At 31.4% G+C, this 16,814-nt stretch overlaps 1 protein-coding gene across 1 annotated transcript in view; it reads right to left on the bottom strand.

Moving 5' to 3' along the window:
* Positions 1 to 602: 602 nt before the first annotated feature.
* Positions 603 to 16,814, bottom strand: part of Got1 (Glutamate oxaloacetate transaminase 1) — a 53,232-nt gene continuing 37,020 nt past the window's right edge. Inside the window, exons 2-6 of the mRNA XM_075304647.1 lie at positions 4,479 to 4,586; positions 4,104 to 4,177; positions 3,391 to 4,034; positions 1,132 to 1,274; positions 603 to 1,055 (exon numbers count right to left, since the gene is read on the bottom strand). Of these exons, the coding sequence (XP_075160762.1) occupies positions 907 to 1,055; positions 1,132 to 1,274; positions 3,391 to 4,034; positions 4,104 to 4,177; positions 4,479 to 4,586 (1,118 nt within the window). The 3' untranslated portion in view covers positions 603 to 906. The remainder of the gene's footprint in view (positions 1,056 to 1,131; positions 1,275 to 3,390; positions 4,035 to 4,103; positions 4,178 to 4,478; positions 4,587 to 16,814) is intronic.

Here is a 16,814-nt window from a genome sequence, read left to right as displayed (position 1 = left end):
ACACAACTACATATTGTCAAAGCAGTACCTCTTGGGTTGCCATCGAAGTTGTCATCCGAATCACCATCTTGTGGATAGACAACCTCCACCCAGGAATGTAAGGGTTGATCTTCACCTTCTAGAGCGAGAGATCCAGCGTTACAAAAGAGAGCCTCTAGATCAGGCAGCATACCAGACAGGTCTGAACAGGATTCATGAGGATACTGTAGCTGAAGCGGTGAGAAGCTACAAGGTTAATCCTGTTCTCGGAGTCCGACCGCCGCCCATTGCACCGGAGGAGAGAGACCTCCCACGGCAGACAAGGGTAGTTTTGGCCTAACTAAGATCAGGCAAGTGCAGCCGCCTCAATTCATACTTATCAGTGATTGATAGCAGCGTAGCTGACGTGTGTCCCATATGTAATCAAGGGCCACATGACACTCGTCACCTTTTTGCTTGCCCAGCTAAGCCTACCCGTCTCACTACCAGATCACTCTGGACACACCCCATCCTTGTCGCAGAGTTCCTTGATCTGGCTACCAGCTGAACTACACAAGCATAGAACAAAATGGATGAAACTACATTAAAAACTGTTACAACAACAACAACAACAATAGATAATATTTGTTTTATTTATTTTTTTAATTGTACGTTTTATTATGCAAGTTTTAAATAGTGTACATTAAAATGATTTGTGTTTAATTATTTTGAAAGGTTATTATGAAAATTCCCTAAAAAAATCTTCAAATAGTATGTAAGCTTATTGCTTAACAAAGAAACCATATAGGTGGATAATAAATTGTATCTACATAGAATAATTTTACTACAAAATAATGTTCTTTTTGTTTGTTTTTTTGTTTCTATTAGCTTTTAAGGAACTTATCTACATATATATGAAAATTTTAAATGCATTGCTTTTTTTTGGTTTTACAACTGACTGCCCACACGTAATACGGCAGCATTGATGGCCTCTGCCACATAGTTCACATTGCTTTCATTTAGACCACACATATTGATACGTCCAGTTTTTAGAAGATAAATGTGATACTCATCGATTAAAATACGTACTTGTTTTTCTATATAAATTAAAAGAAAATAAATAAATATTTATTTTATGAATTCTATAGATTTAGTTGCAATAAAAAAACTTACCATTTAGACCTGTATAGGAGAACATGCCAATTTGTTGAGTAATATGATTCCATGTACCGGGTGTTTTTAATTCTTCCAAGCGTCCTCTCAAGGCTTGACGCATTTTAATAATTCTGCCGGACATAGTTTTAATGCAATCCATCCTGAAAATTAGGGGAAAAATTAAGAAGGAGGTCAATAAATGCGACGAATCACAAGGTCGCAAGGTCGAGAAGATGTTGTCCCCTCAGTGTATCATGTTATGTGTCACCCATTTATTATGTGAACACGGGAAAAATTGTCCGTTTCGACTTTATCAAAGCTGAGCAAGACGAAAAGCCCGGACCTTGATTCAGTTCGGTTCCCGGAGCTAAACCGACCGATGGTGGAGCAGGTGAACATACACAAATGTTCCACTGCCGAAGTTCAGTCAAAGTGCTTGCTAGAAAGAAATGTGTTCCGCAGTATTAACCTAGTAAAATTTTCTATAGAAATAAAATTTTGACAAATCTCTATAGAAATAAAATGTTGACAAAAATATTTATAGAAATAAAATGTTGACAAAATTTTCTATAGAAATAAAATTTTGACAAAATTTTCTATAGAAATAAAATTTTGACAAACTTTTCTATAGAAATAAAATTTTGACAAAATTTGCTAAGAAATAAAATTTTGACAAAATTTGCTATAGCAATAAAATTTTGACAAAATTTTCGATAGAAATAAAATTTTGACAAAATTTTCTATAGAAATAAAATTTTGACAAAATTTGCTATAGAAATAAAATTTTGACAAAATTTGCTATAGCAATAAAATTTTGACAAAATTTTCTATAGAAATAAAATTTTGACAAAATTTTCTATAGAAGTAAAATTTTGACAAAATTTCCTATAGAAATAAAATTCTGACAACATTTTCTATTGAAATAAAATTTTGAAAAAATTTTTCTATAGAAATAAAATTTTGACAAAATTTTCTATAGAAATAAAATTTTGACATCATTTTCTATAGAAATAAAATTTGGACAAAATTTTCTATAGAAAAAAAATTTTGACAAAATTTTCTATAGAATAAAATTTTGACAAAATTTTCTATAAAAAATAAAATTTTGACAAAATTTTCTATAGAAATAAAATTTTGAGAAAATTTTCTATAGAAATAAAATTTGGCAAAATTCGCTATAGAAATAAAATTTTGACAAAATTTGCAATAGAAATAAAATTTTGACAAAATTTTCGATAGAAATAAAATAAAATTTTGACAAAATTTTCTATAGGATTTTGACACCATTTTCTATAGAAATAAAATTTGGACAAAATTTTCTATAAAAATAAAATTTTGACAAAATTTTCTATAGAAATAAAATTTTGACAAAATTTTCTATAAAAATAAAATTTTGACAAAATTTTCTATAGAACTAAAATTTTGACAAAATTTTCTATAGAAATAAAATTTTGACAAAATTTTCTATAGAAATAAAATTTTCTATAGAAATAAAATTTTAACAAAATTTTCTATAGAAATAAAATTTTGACAACATTTTCTATAGAAATAAAATTTTGACATTTTCTATAGAAATAAAATTTTGACAACATTTTCTATAGAAATAAAATTTTGACAAAATTTTCTATAGAAATAAAATTTTGACAACATTTTCTATAGAAATAAAATTTTGACAAAATATTCTATAGAAGTAAAATTTTGACAAAATTTCCTATAGAAGTAAAATTTTGACAAAATTTCCTATAGAAATAAAATTCTGACAACATTTTCTATAGAAATAAAATTTTGACAAATTTTTCTACAAAAAATAAAATTTTGACAATTTTTTTATAGAAATAAAATTTTGACAAAATGTGCTATAGAAATAAAATTTTGACAAAATTTTCTATAGAAATAAAATAAAATTTTGACAAAATGTGCTATAGAAATAAAATAAAATTTTGACATCTATCTATAGAAATAAAATAAAATTTTGACAAAATTTTCTATAGAAATAAAATTTTGACAAGATTTTCTATAGAAATAAATTTTTGACAAAATTTGCTATAGAAATAAAATTTTGACAACATTTGCTATAGAAATAAAATTTTGTTTGTCAAATTTATTTGGATTTTTTTTTAATTTGCTAGATTTATGGTAGAATTTTCTTCAAATTTTGGTAGATTATTTTTGTCACGAGTGGCAACCGTGATAATAACACACGCAATGGACAGAAATATTCCCCAATAGATACGATATAAACCAATGATGCGGCCTTACTGTATTATTCTTACTTACCATTCTTTTCTCAAATCTGGATTATTCAAAACAGTGGATACAATACGGCTACCGAAGGCAGGAGGATTAGAATACATTCCACGAATCAATAAAGTGAATTGTGATTGGATAGCAGCTTTGTGTACGGTGCTGTCGCAAACAATGGTCAAATTTCCAACACGCTCACAATATAAACCGAAGTTCTTGGCAAAGGATTGGGAACAGAAGAGCTCAAAACCACGCTTTACAAAATAACGAACAGCCCAGGCATCATAATCAGGATCACCGCTAGCAAAGCCCTGGTAGGCCGAATCGAAGAATGGGAATAATTTTTTGCGTTCAATCAAATCGGCTATTTGAACCCATTGCTCTTGGGTGGGATCACAACCGGTGGGATTATGGGCACAAGCATGCAAGATAATCACAGCACCTTCAGGAGCTTTTTCTAGATCTTCCAACATGCCTTGAATATCAAGAACACGCTTGTTCTGTTCCCAATAGCGGTATGTGTTGGGTTTTTCAAAACCAGAATCCATAAAAACTTTGTGATGGTTCTCCCATGTGGGATCGGAATAGTAGAATACTGTACGCTTCATTTGACGACGTAAAAATTCGGCCCCAACGCGTAGAGCACCAGTCCCAGAGAGAGTTTGTATGCCAAAAGCCTAGAAATTTGGACAAAACAAAAATAAAATTCAATGACTTATGTATAGAATTGCAAGAATTTGACTAACCCTGTTTTCCTTAAGAGCTGGAGAATCCTCACCTAACAGCAATGTAGTGGCGGCCTTGGTAAATTGCTCCGTGCCTAGAATAATATAGCAAATAAAATGATGGCATTAATTAAAATACAAAATACTCTAACAAGGATTGATGCTCTGATATTTAAAACTAGGTCAGGGAGATGCTTAACAAGGCCTTGTACTGTGGACGATGGCTCTTTGCATTTAAACATTATCCTAATCCTTTTATTACTTTTAGCCATCCATTTCTTTACTATGCCTTCCTTATTTCCATCAGCATAGCTCCTGTCGTGGCGTTTACTTAGCCGACTAGCATTTTCCATTGTTTTCATTACCCTGATAAAAAGTTACTTTTAAAGTACTTACCTAATACTGGCAAATACTCGTGGTTAATTGACTCATCACCAGCAATTTTGATTTCGGTTTTGCGAACCACAGGCAGCACCCATGGTTTACCCTCACTTGTGCGGTAAGCTGCAAGTAATTGAAGCAAACAAGAAAGGTGTTAAATGTTTAATCATTGAGTGGAGTACCAATAAATGCTCTATCTATTATTAAAGGATGCTTTGATGAAGGAGTATGGAATGTTTGGAAAAGTTTTAGCCGATTAATTGTTTGTACACTAAAAGAATTTTGTTATTCATAACAGCAAAAAAAAACAAGTAAGGAAAGTCTAAAGTCGAGCGGATCCGATTATGAAGACCAAATTGTGATTACACTGAAATTGAATTCATATCCTTAGAATACGATAAATTTTTCAATGAAGTTGCTTTGTCCTTATATTTAAGTGAATCGGCTTAAAACTGGGTACCTTAACATGAAAGAAAATTTTGATTGACTACAATCATTATTGGCTTCAATAATTCGAAAGAATCTTCAATTTAAATTTGTTGAGTTTTTTGTTCCAAAAAACGTTCAAAAATATGAGATGTTTTTCAACACTTCATTTTAAAGGCTTTTTTACTGGAAACATAGCATAATGTCTGAATTGGGAAATTTAATTAAATTGCTTTACTAGAACTACAGTGGCGTGCAGAAATGAGTACATAATTAATTTTTTCATTTCGAAACGAATAAAAAAGCAGCAATAAAGGAACTCAAAATAATTTTATTTTTCCTTTATTCCTTCTTCAATTCTAAATAAAACAACAAAAAAGGCAAAACAAAAAGTAAAGAATTCAGAGAGATAACAGGTTGGCTGAAAAGTCCCCGGTCTGCCACATAGATGGCGTCGCTAGTATTAAATGCATATTATTTTTATATAGTACCAAAATGATTCGTGTTAAATTTTGACGTCTGTAAGTCAATTAGTTTGTGAGATAGAGCGTCTTTTGTGAAGCAACTTTTGTTATGGTGAAAAAAATCAGAAAAAAGGAATTTCGTGTTTTGATAAAATACTGTTTTCTGAAGGGAAAAAATACAGTGGAAGCAAAAACTTGGCTTGATAATGAGTTTCCGGACTCTGCCCCAGAGAAATCAACAGTAATTGATTGGTATGCACAATTCAAGCGTGATGAAATGAGCACGGAGGACGGTGAACGCAGTGGACGCCCGAAAGAGGTGGTTACCGATGAAAACGTCAAAAAAATCCACAAAATGATTTTTAATGACCGTAAAATGAAGTTGATCGAGATAGCAGAGGCCTTAAATATATGAAAGGAACGTGTTGGTCATATCATTCATCAATATTTGGATATGCAGAAGCTCTGTGCAAAATGGGTGTCGCGCGAGCTCACATTTGACCCAAAACAACAACGTGTTGATGATTCTGAGCGGTGTTTGCAGCTGTTAACTCGTAATACACCCGAGTTTTTCCGTCGATATGTGATAATGGATGAAACATGGCTCCATCACTATATTCCTGTGTCCAATCGACAGTCGGCTGAGTGGACAGCGACCGGTGAACCGTCTCCGAAGCTTGGAATGACTAAAAAGTCCGCTGGCAAAGTAATGACCTCTGTTTTTTGGGATGCGCATGAAATAATTTTTATCGATTATCTTCAGAAGGGAAAAACCATCAACAGTGAAGGTCGAAATCGCGGCAAAATGGCCCCATATGAAGAAGAAAAAAGTGTTGTTCCACCAAGATAACGCACCGTGCCACAAGTCATTGAGAACGATGGCAACAATTCATGAATTGGGCTTCGAATTGCTTCACCACCCACCGTATTCTCCAGATCTGGCCAAACAAACGTGTTGTTTATGATTTTTTGTTCCACAAATTAAACTAAGAATAAAAATAAATTTATATCAGGGAATGACGTAGAACAATCGGTCAAAATTTCTCATTATTATTTACACAAAATTTAACATCATTTGTGAGTTTTAAACAAAAAATATTGCAAATTAAAAATGAACGAACGTGTATGTATCGAACACCGTAAATGCAACTTTTGATATGACGTCGCCCATTTTCCAATCTTCCTTTTCTATTGTTTTTGCTTTGTAAACATAGTTTTCGAGTGGAGAAAAATGTATGGTGGCAATAAGCATTTGAATGGTTCTCAAATACCACAAACATGTTCTATCATTTAAATGATAGAATTTGAGATCATTAAATGGTCGGGAAAATCATGTACCTAACCATTCATTTTTTTTTACTTTTTTACAGGGAAAAAAGTATTTTTATAGATTAAGTATAGACATGTCTAGAACCATTACATGGTCATAAAGACCATTTACATTTTTTTCGTGACCATTTAATTTTTTAACTTGTTTGCAGCGAAAAGAATTTTATAAAAACATTGAGCAGGTACACACGATATTCATTTTGCGCCTCAGTCGTGTGTTGATTGTTTCTTGGAATGGACGGAGTATACGGATTTACTGTGTTTTGTGTTCATTTATTTATTCAGAAGTGGCACGTGGTTTTATGTGAACACAAAAAAGGAAAGTGTAACTGAAAAAAATGTACCTGTTTTTTGTTCTGCATTTTGCTATATGGTATCATTTATTTTTATTTGCAGTTACATGATGTCTGCGTTTGTACATTTGATGGGCACGATGTAAATATGGAATAATTACTTATTGTTGAAATTGAAATTAAATAGAGTGTGTAAAGATGTATGATGTTTGCTTGAACGGCATTATAAATACAAATAAACAATGAATTAGTTTATAAATAAATAAACACAAACAAATAAAGTTAATTTTGTGTTTTCTTTTCTCAAGTGGCGTCCTTTTTTCGACGATGAAAAAAGTTTTTTCATAAATTTCAAAACATTTTAGGTTGTAACCATGTTCTTTTAACTAGGAGAAAAACATTTTTAATGAATACCATAACATTTTAAATCGTGACCATTGTCTTTTCTTTCAAACAAAATTCTTTTTATCAATATAATAACATTTTAGATGAGGACAATTACATTTTTCTTAGAACCATGTTCACTGAGCCAACATGGTTGCAGGTTAAAATGTTACATGGTCGCCGCAAAAATAGCTCCTACCATAATTTTTTGACAATCATGTTTCTTCTCTGCGTGAAACTTAAGGAAGCACACTTGTTAGAATATTGGAAGGCCGTGGGGGAAGGTTATGAAATATGGGGTTGTTTAGGTATTTCGACGGGGAGGGAACCTTCTTCTTGCCACACATTTGAAGAAATGTTACTAGATTTTCTTGGAATTTTCAGGGAAGATTAAAGGTGCTATCCACTTCCGTGTATATTATCGGGGAAAGTGACGTCCCTTACAAAAATAAAGCAAAATTTAAACTTCTCCCATCTACTCGTATTTATATTTATATATTACTATATTAAATTTTTACAATGAAACTTCGAAATGTATGCTATTAAAGATTTACAGTCAGAAAAGAACAGTGCTTGATATAAACGAAATGGAATGAGCTTTCGGATAGAATATTATTTTTGTTTTTTTGCAAAAATAACAATGTTGTAACAAAAAAATGTTTTTGGTATAAAAGTTTGAAATTTTCGAAGAAATTCAAAAACTCTAACAAAAGAAGAACGTGAAGTTATGTATAAACATAAATAATTCTACAATATAAACATAAATTTATTTAGGCGTGAGCTATTTATACCCTTCACCACTACTGTGGTCCATCCCATCTTTTAGTATACCGATCGGCTTAGAATTAAATTCTGAGTCGATTTAGCGATGTCCGTATGTCTGTCTGTCTGTCTGTCTGTCCGTCTGTCCGTCTGTCCGTCTGTCTGTATATGTAATTTTGTGCACAAAGTACAGGTCGCAGTTTAAGTCCGATCGTCCTCAAATTTGACACAATGTCTTTCTTCGGGTAGAAGACAATCGCTATTGATTTTGGAAAAAATCGGTTCTGATTTAGATATAGCTGCCATATATAGTTATCACCGATTTGATCATAATTCACGTATTTATGAACCGACGTTCTTCAAATTTTGTACATCTGAATGTTTTGTCAGTCCCGTAAAAGCTACCAAATATCAGCTAAATCGGTTCAGATTCATATATAGCTCCCATATTATCTTTCGTCCGATTTTGACTCCTATGGCCGCAAAAGCGAGAGTTTTGCCCTGATTTGCTTCAAATTTTGCACAACGAGTACGTTTAATAGTATCGTTAATTGCGCCAAATTTAGTTGAAATCGGTTCAGATTTAGATATAGCTCCCCTATATATCTTTCGTCCGATTTTGACTTATATGGCTTCAAAAGCCAGAGTTTTGCCCTGAGTTGCTTGAAATTTTGTACAAGGAGTACATTTTATAGTATCGTTAATTGTGCAAAATTTAGTTGCAGTCGGTTCAGATTTAGATATAGCTCCCATATATATCATTCGCCCAATTTGGACTAATATGCCCACAGAGGCAAAAGTGTTACTCTGATTTACGTGAAATTTTGCAGAGGGAGTAGAATTGAACTTGAAACTTTGCACAGGCAGTAGAATTAAGGTTCTGAAATCGGTTCAGATTTTGATATAGCTCCCATATATATCTTTCGCCCGATTTTCCGTCATATGGCCGAAATGCCTACATTTTCCTTATCAAATCGCCACTGCTAAGTCGAAAACTTATCAAAATGACTCAAATTTTCCTATTACTCTATTACACATCTATCGACCGATAAATCATAAATACACTTTTGCGAAATTGCCTCAAAATTGGTTCATATTTAAATGTTTCCTATATTTATACCCTGCGCCACACTGTGGAACAGGGTATTATAAGTTAGTGCATATGTTTGTAACACCCAGAAGAAGACGAGATAGACAAATGGTGTCTTTGGCAATAATGCTCAGGGTGGGTCCCTGAGTCGATATAACCATGTCCGTCCGTCCGTCCGTCTGTCTGTGAACACATTTTTGTGATCAAAGTCTAGGTCGCAATTGAAGTCCAATCGCCTTCAAATTTGGCACATGTTCCTAATTTGGGTCAGAATAGAACCCTATTGATTTTGGAAAAAATCGGTTTAGATTTAGATATAGCTCCCATATATATCTTTCGCCCGATATGCATTAATATGGACCCAGCAGCCAGAGTTTTATACCGATTTGCTTAAAATATTGTAAAAACATAACACTTCGCCATTTATTCAAGTGTGCAAAATTTGATTGAAATCGGTTCAGATTTAGATATAGCTCCCATATATATCTTTCGCCCGATTTACACTCATATGACCACAGAGGCCAATTTTTTGCACCGATTTAGTTGAAATTTTGCACAGGGCGTATAATTAGCATTGTAGCTATGCGTGCCAAATTTGGTTTAAATCGGTTCACATTTATATATAGCTTCCATATATATGTTTTTCTGATTTTGACAAAAATGGTCAAAATACCAACATTTTCATTGTAAAATCGCCACTGCTTAGTCGAAAAGTTGTAAAAATGACTCTAATTTGCCTAAACTTCTAATACATATATATCGAGCGATAAATCATAAATAAACTTTTGCGAAGTTTCCTTAAAATTGCTTCAGATTTAAATATTTCCCATATTTATACCCTTCACCACTACTGTGGTACAGGGTAAAATAAGTTTGTGCATTTGTATGTAACGCCAAGAAGGAAAAGTCTGAGACCCATCGTTTAGTATACCGATCGTCTTAGAATTAAATTCTGAGTCGATTTAGCGATGTCCGTCCGTCTGTCTGTCTGTCTGTCTGTCCGTCTGTCTGTCTGTTGATGTATTTTTGTGTGCAAAGTACAGCTCGCAGTTTTAGTCCGATTGTCCTAAAATTTGGTATAGGGTCCTGTTTCGACTCAAAGACCATCCCTATTGATTTTGGGAAAAATCGGTTCAGATTTAGATATAGCTGCCATATATATTTTTCACCGATCTGGTCATAATTGGCGTGTATATCAACCGATCTTCCTCAAATTCCGTACATCCGAATATTTTATGAGTCTCAAAAAACTTGCAAAATATCATCCAAATCGGTTCAGATTTAGATATAGCTCCCATATATAGCTTTCGCCCGATTTACACTCCTTTGTCCACAGAGGCCAATTTTTTGCTCCGATTTAGTTGAAATTTTGCACAGGGAGTAGAACTGGCATTATGGCTATGCGTGTCAAATTTGGTGGAAATCGGTTCAGATTTAGATATAGCTCCCATATATAGCTTTCGCCCGATTTACACTCATATGACCACAGAGGCCAATCTTTTACACCGATTTAATTTAAATTTTGCACAGGGAGTAGAATGAGCATTGTAGCTATGCGTGCCAAATTTGGTTGAAATCGGTTCAGATTTAGATATAGCTCCCATATATAGCTTTCGCCCGATTTACACTCATATGACCACAGAGGCTAATTTTTTGCTCCGATTTAGTTGAAATTTTGCACAGGGAGTAGAATTAGCATTGTTGCTATGCGTGCCAAATTTGGTTGAAATCGGTTCAGATTTAGATATAGCTCCCATATATATGTTTTTCTGATTTCGACAAAAATGGTCAAAATACCAAAATTTTCCTTGTAAAATCGCCACTGCTTAGTCGAATAGTTGAAAAAATGACTCTAATTTTCTTAAACTTCTAATACATATATATCGAGCGATAAATCATAAATAAACTTTTGCGAAGTTTCCTTAAGATTGCTTCAGATTTAAATGTTTCCCATATTTTTTTACTATCATTGTGTTCCACCCTAGTGCATTAGCCGACTTAAATTTTGAGTCTATAGATTTGTAGAAGTCTATCAAATTCTGTCCAGATCGAGTGATATTTAAATGTATGTATTTGGGACAAACCTTTATATATAGCGCCCAACACATTTGACGGATATGTTATCGAAAATTTAGAACTACAAAGTGGTGCAGGGTATAATATAGTCGGCCCCGCCCGACTTTAGACTTTCCTTACTTGTTTTTTACTAACATTGTGTTCCACCCTTGTGCATTAGCCGACTTAAATTTTAAGTTTATAGATTTTGTAGAAGTCTATCAAATTCTGTCAAGATCGAGTGATATTTAAATGTATGTATTTGGGACAAACCTTTATATATAGCCCCCAACACATTTGACGGATGTGATATGGTATCGAAAATTTAGATCTACAAAGTGGTGCAGGGTATAATATAGTCGGTCCCGCCCGACTTTAGACTTTCCTTACTTGTTTTATTTTATTTTTATACAAGACTGAATTCATTATGATTTTGTTGTTGAAATGCATAGTTGTGTTTTCTGTCCTTTATACACGGTTGAAAAAGACTGTTTTTCATATGTTTGGCTATAAACATTATATGTTTGGAACACAAATTTTTAAACACAATATTTTTGAGTGCAAGCATATAATGTTCATAAACTAGCATAACATGTTTGGGACATATATGTTAATATGTTAGAACATATTATGTTTGGGACATAAAATGTTCGTAAATATAATATGCTTGGATGCAAACATATATTAATTTAGAAATAGCCTATAAACATATATGTGTTTAGTAGCTTGGAGCGCTATTTAACAGGGAGCGATATTGAATTAAGTTGGTGGTTGTTGCTTGTTATTACAAAATTAACATTTTATTTTTCCTTGGGCAATTGATCAGCTACTTCTTTGATCCTTACAAACTGTGTGGTCCGCTGTTCGAATCCCCGTCCGGCAAAAGGTAAAATTAAAATAAAAAAAATCATAAAATTGAATAATTTCTTCTACAATGTTTGTATTACAGAAAAAGGTGCTAAGAACTAAAAAATCTCGTGGAAGTGAGAAAGATGTCGGGGAATATACAATTGGGCAGAAACAAAATTTTGAGCATTCAGGTCGAAAACCTATGTTGTTAGCACCTATATTACCTGTTTATTTTCATAATTCATTATGATTGTAAATATATAAATAAATAAATAAAATTTTGAGCACAATATTGTTTGGGAGAATTTTTTTTAAGCATATAATATTTTTGGGTGCAAAATGCTTCCAAACATATTATATGGTCACATAATAACATATTGTTTTTTGAAAGACAACATTATTGAATTTGGATGCAAAAATACAAAATGTTTGGAACTTAGACTACCCAAACATATATTGTTTAGATCAATATGCTTTCAAACATATTATATATTGGTGGAGATCAAACATATAAATGTTTGGGCAATACCCAAAAATGTATATGCTTGATGCAAAATATGTTTGGGAGTATATGTTATAGAAGCGATTTTTTGTGAGCGTGTATAAACATAAATAATTCTACAATATAAATTTATTTAGGCGTGAACTATTTTTTACTAGCATTTAACACCATATTGAATGAATTTAAAATTTATCGTATTTAGAAAAACAAATATGAATATTTATTAACGAATAATATTGTACTTAATTTCACTTTTACCTTTAATGCCGGTATTAACATAAGTTGGCATTATCGCCGTAAAATGACCATGTTTTCACGTTTTCTTTTTAATAATTAATTTTAAAGAAAATAAACTTTTTTAATTGTTGTAATATAATACACCACAATCAAGTTTTAATACATTTTGCCAAAAAAAGTTATGTTATTCTGCTTTTAGAAATTCGAGCTTGGTCGCAAAAATGAAAAATTATCTTAGCGGCAAGCCTTGAACTTAATGTACGCTTTTATTTTTGAATGTGTCCGTCAACTCCTCTTGGACTACATATTAATAAAGAGGAACTAACTAAACTTGTTTATGGTGTTCTGAAGATCCCTTTGTAATTTTTATATATTTCCCACTGTTTTATTTTATTTTTTTTTTTTTTAATTTCCTTTCTTCCTAAATATTTTGACTTACCCGTCGTACGTTCTTTTGACGAACCAAAAAAAATTGTGCCCATAATGCCAAAATGATAAACAAAACTCATGTCCACACATACTTAAATTGCTGCTCTCAAGGTAAAAACACATGTTTTTTTTTTAAGTATATTCTCTTGGTTCCGAATGTCTATTCTCTTTACTCCGAATACGCAATTTAATATTCAAATTAAATAATATTTAGACTTAAGCATATCAAATATTTGGCGAAGCCTTATTAACATGCATTGCCAAAAGAAATGAACACATAAAACAATTTTCCGAAACAAGATGCAAGCATAGACGTTATAATACATAGATGAGTCAAACTATGTTTGACAGTTCCGAAGATTAAGAATAAACGAGAAAAATAAGAGCACGCTTACATTCTCTTTCGTTTTCCTTTTTGTAGTTTGCCAATTTTACACAAAATTAGAACGTTTATGATGCAACAGAGGATTTATAAATAAATTAATATATTAAAAGTTCATATTTGAACAAAAAGTTGTGACCAAAACCGCGAAAATACGAAATTTAATTTTGAGCAGCATTGATCTTTACGAACAACACAAAAGCAAATGCGCGAAAATTAATGTTTGGGACTGACTCTTTACAAAAAAATCAAAACGAAATGTCAGAAAATTAATTTTTGGGACTGACACATTTTTTTTTAAAGAGAATAGTGGATCATCTATTTATTATAAGGTCTATGCATACAAGCAGTTTCACAGAAATTGCTCTCTTTTGATTCTTTCGCTGTGTTATGCTCAGGGCTGCCAATTTTGCCGATTTATCGGCATTTTGACGATTTTTGACTCGAAAAATAGCCTTTTCCGATTTTTGCCTCGAAAATGACGATATTTACACCGTTCAAAAAATTTGGAAAATCGAGCAAATCTGAACCAATTTCGGTTAAATTTGCTTACATTAAGGGTGCTTAATTACCTTGTATTAAATTTGAAGACGACCGGTTAGTAAATAGGCTCAATACGAACCTATTTGTTGAAATCTGGAGATACATATATGATATATGGGGGCTATATCTAAATTTGATCCGATTTTTTCAAATTCAATAGCGTTCGTCCTTGTACAAAAAAAAACTCTGACCAAGTTTCATCAAAATAATCATTAAAATCCTGCAAACAATATATAGACACACCGACCGATGAACGGACGGATACAAACAAATCGACTCAGGAGGTGATTCTGAGTGGATCAGTATGTTTTATGGAGTCTAAAATCAATATTTCTGGTAAGCACATTTTTTTACAGATCAAATTTATTATACCCTAACCACTATGTGAGTTAGAATATAAAATCTGGATGCATTTATTGTTTTTAATGTTTAGAAGCTGAAATTGAATGTGTAGAATTCGAAAATAGTTACTGGATGGCGTTCGCTTTAACTCACTCAGAATGGGTAATACAAACATGTAAAAATTATAATAGAATTGTGTGTTTTTATAGAATTGTGTGTTTTGTTTTTAACCAAAACATATGTTTTATTTTAATTGTATTTACATTCCCGATTTTTGGAGATTAGAGCCAGCAAACGAGAGAATTCATTTGACAATTTCTATAGAAAATTTTGTCAAAATTTTATTTCTATAGAAAAAGTTGTTCAAATTTTATTTCAATAGAAAATTTCGGCAAAATTTTATTTGTATAGAAAATTTTGTCAAAATTGTATTTCTATAGAAAATTTTGTCAAAATTTTATTTGTATGGAAAATTTTGTCAAAATTGTATTTCTATAGAAAATTTTGTCAAAATTTTATTTGTATAGAAAATTTTGTCAAAATTTTATTTCTACAGAAAATTTTGTCAAAATTTTATTTCTATAGAAAATTTTGTCAAGATTTTATTTCCATAGAAAATTTTGTCAAAATTTTATAAAGTATAAAATTTTGTCTAAAATTTCATTTCTATAGAAAATTTTGTCAAATCTTTATTTCTATAGAAAATTTTGTCAAAATTGTATTTGTAACATATAGAAAACTTTCTCAAGCCTTTATTTCTGTAGAAAATTTTTGAACATTTTTATTTCTATAGAATATTCTTGCAAAAATTTATTTCTATAGAACATTTTTGGCAATTATTTGCTATAGTAAATTTTTGCAAACTTGTATTTTTAAGAAAATTTTGCAAAATTTTATTTTTAATAAAATTTTTTGCAAATTGTCAAATTTTGTAAAACCGGGCAACACATATGTAAATATTAAAGATCTTTATTTTTAAATAAAAAACTTACTGAAGTAAAACTATATATTAAAAAAAATATTTTTTATATTATTTTTGGAATTGCATAGCATAGCATTGCATAAAAATGTTTTTTTATTTTATTTTTATACAAGACTGAATTCATTATGATTTTGTTGTTGAAATGCATAGTTGTGTTTTCTGTCCTTTATATGAAATAAATATTTTTGTTTTTAACCAAAAATTTAGTTGGTTTTAATATTATTAACATTGCAGATTTTTTGACGATTTTTAAAATGGGAGTGACGATTATAACGATTTTTTCGGAAAAAAGTGACGGTTATTCTTGAAATTTTTTTGGCAGCCCTGCTTTCAACCCTCTCGGTTTCCATTTCTATTTCTTTCTCTATACTCTCTCTCTGTCACTCCCTGAATAAAATATCACAACATATATATGTTTACTCGAAATTTGTAAATTTATATGTGTTTACATACACACTTGTCCCAAACATAATATATTCTAACATATTAACATATATGTCCCAAATATTTAAAGCTAGTTAAAAAATGTAATGTTCCTACATTACATTTTTTTCGCTTACGTAACATATATTGTGTTTAAAAAAATTGTGCCCGAAACACATTTTGTTTATATCGGATCCTATGAAAACTATATTTTTCTAACAGTGTGGTTGCAGCGTGATTGCAACAGACAGACAGCCGCCTACACCCTCAAATCGCTTCTGTAACATATACCCCAAACACATTTTGCTTCAATCATATATATTTTCAGGATTGGTCCAAACACAATATTGTTTGTATTGTTCAAACATATTATGTTTCACCTTAGGGCATAGACTGGTAGAAGAAAAATTTAACCCTGGACAGTCATCCTTATTTTTTGTACATTAACGTCATCCTTCGTCATTTTGACTACGGCTCATTTCACGACGCAATAATTTTCATCGTGAGCGAAAAAGTGAACCAAACTTTAATTTATTTTCACATTCAATTTGGTTTTAATTAGTATAAAACAAAAATTCATAAAACAGTCTAATTAGTATTATTTAAATTTACCATTTCCCAATAGACTAAAATGCATTATAAATCGAAAATGAAATTACGTGTCGTCATTTTGACGAATGATGACTGTCTAGGGTTAATGAAATTTTCTTTGTTTTGATATATTTTTAAGGCGCCAATTTGTTACTTCCATTATTTTACTTGCAGCATACTCTCTACACAGAAAAAAATATCACCAGAATATTTCCAATTAAAAAGTTAATTGAAGTTGAATGTTTTTCAATTAATAAATTAATTGATA

Source organism: Haematobia irritans, chromosome 4, assembly GCF_050003625.1.
Source record: "Haematobia irritans isolate KBUSLIRL chromosome 4, ASM5000362v1, whole genome shotgun sequence".
NCBI classification, from domain to species: Eukaryota; Metazoa; Arthropoda; class Insecta; order Diptera; family Muscidae; genus Haematobia; species Haematobia irritans.
Note: the sequence above shows the minus strand (reverse complement) of the source record. Positions and strands in the feature narration are given on the sequence as shown.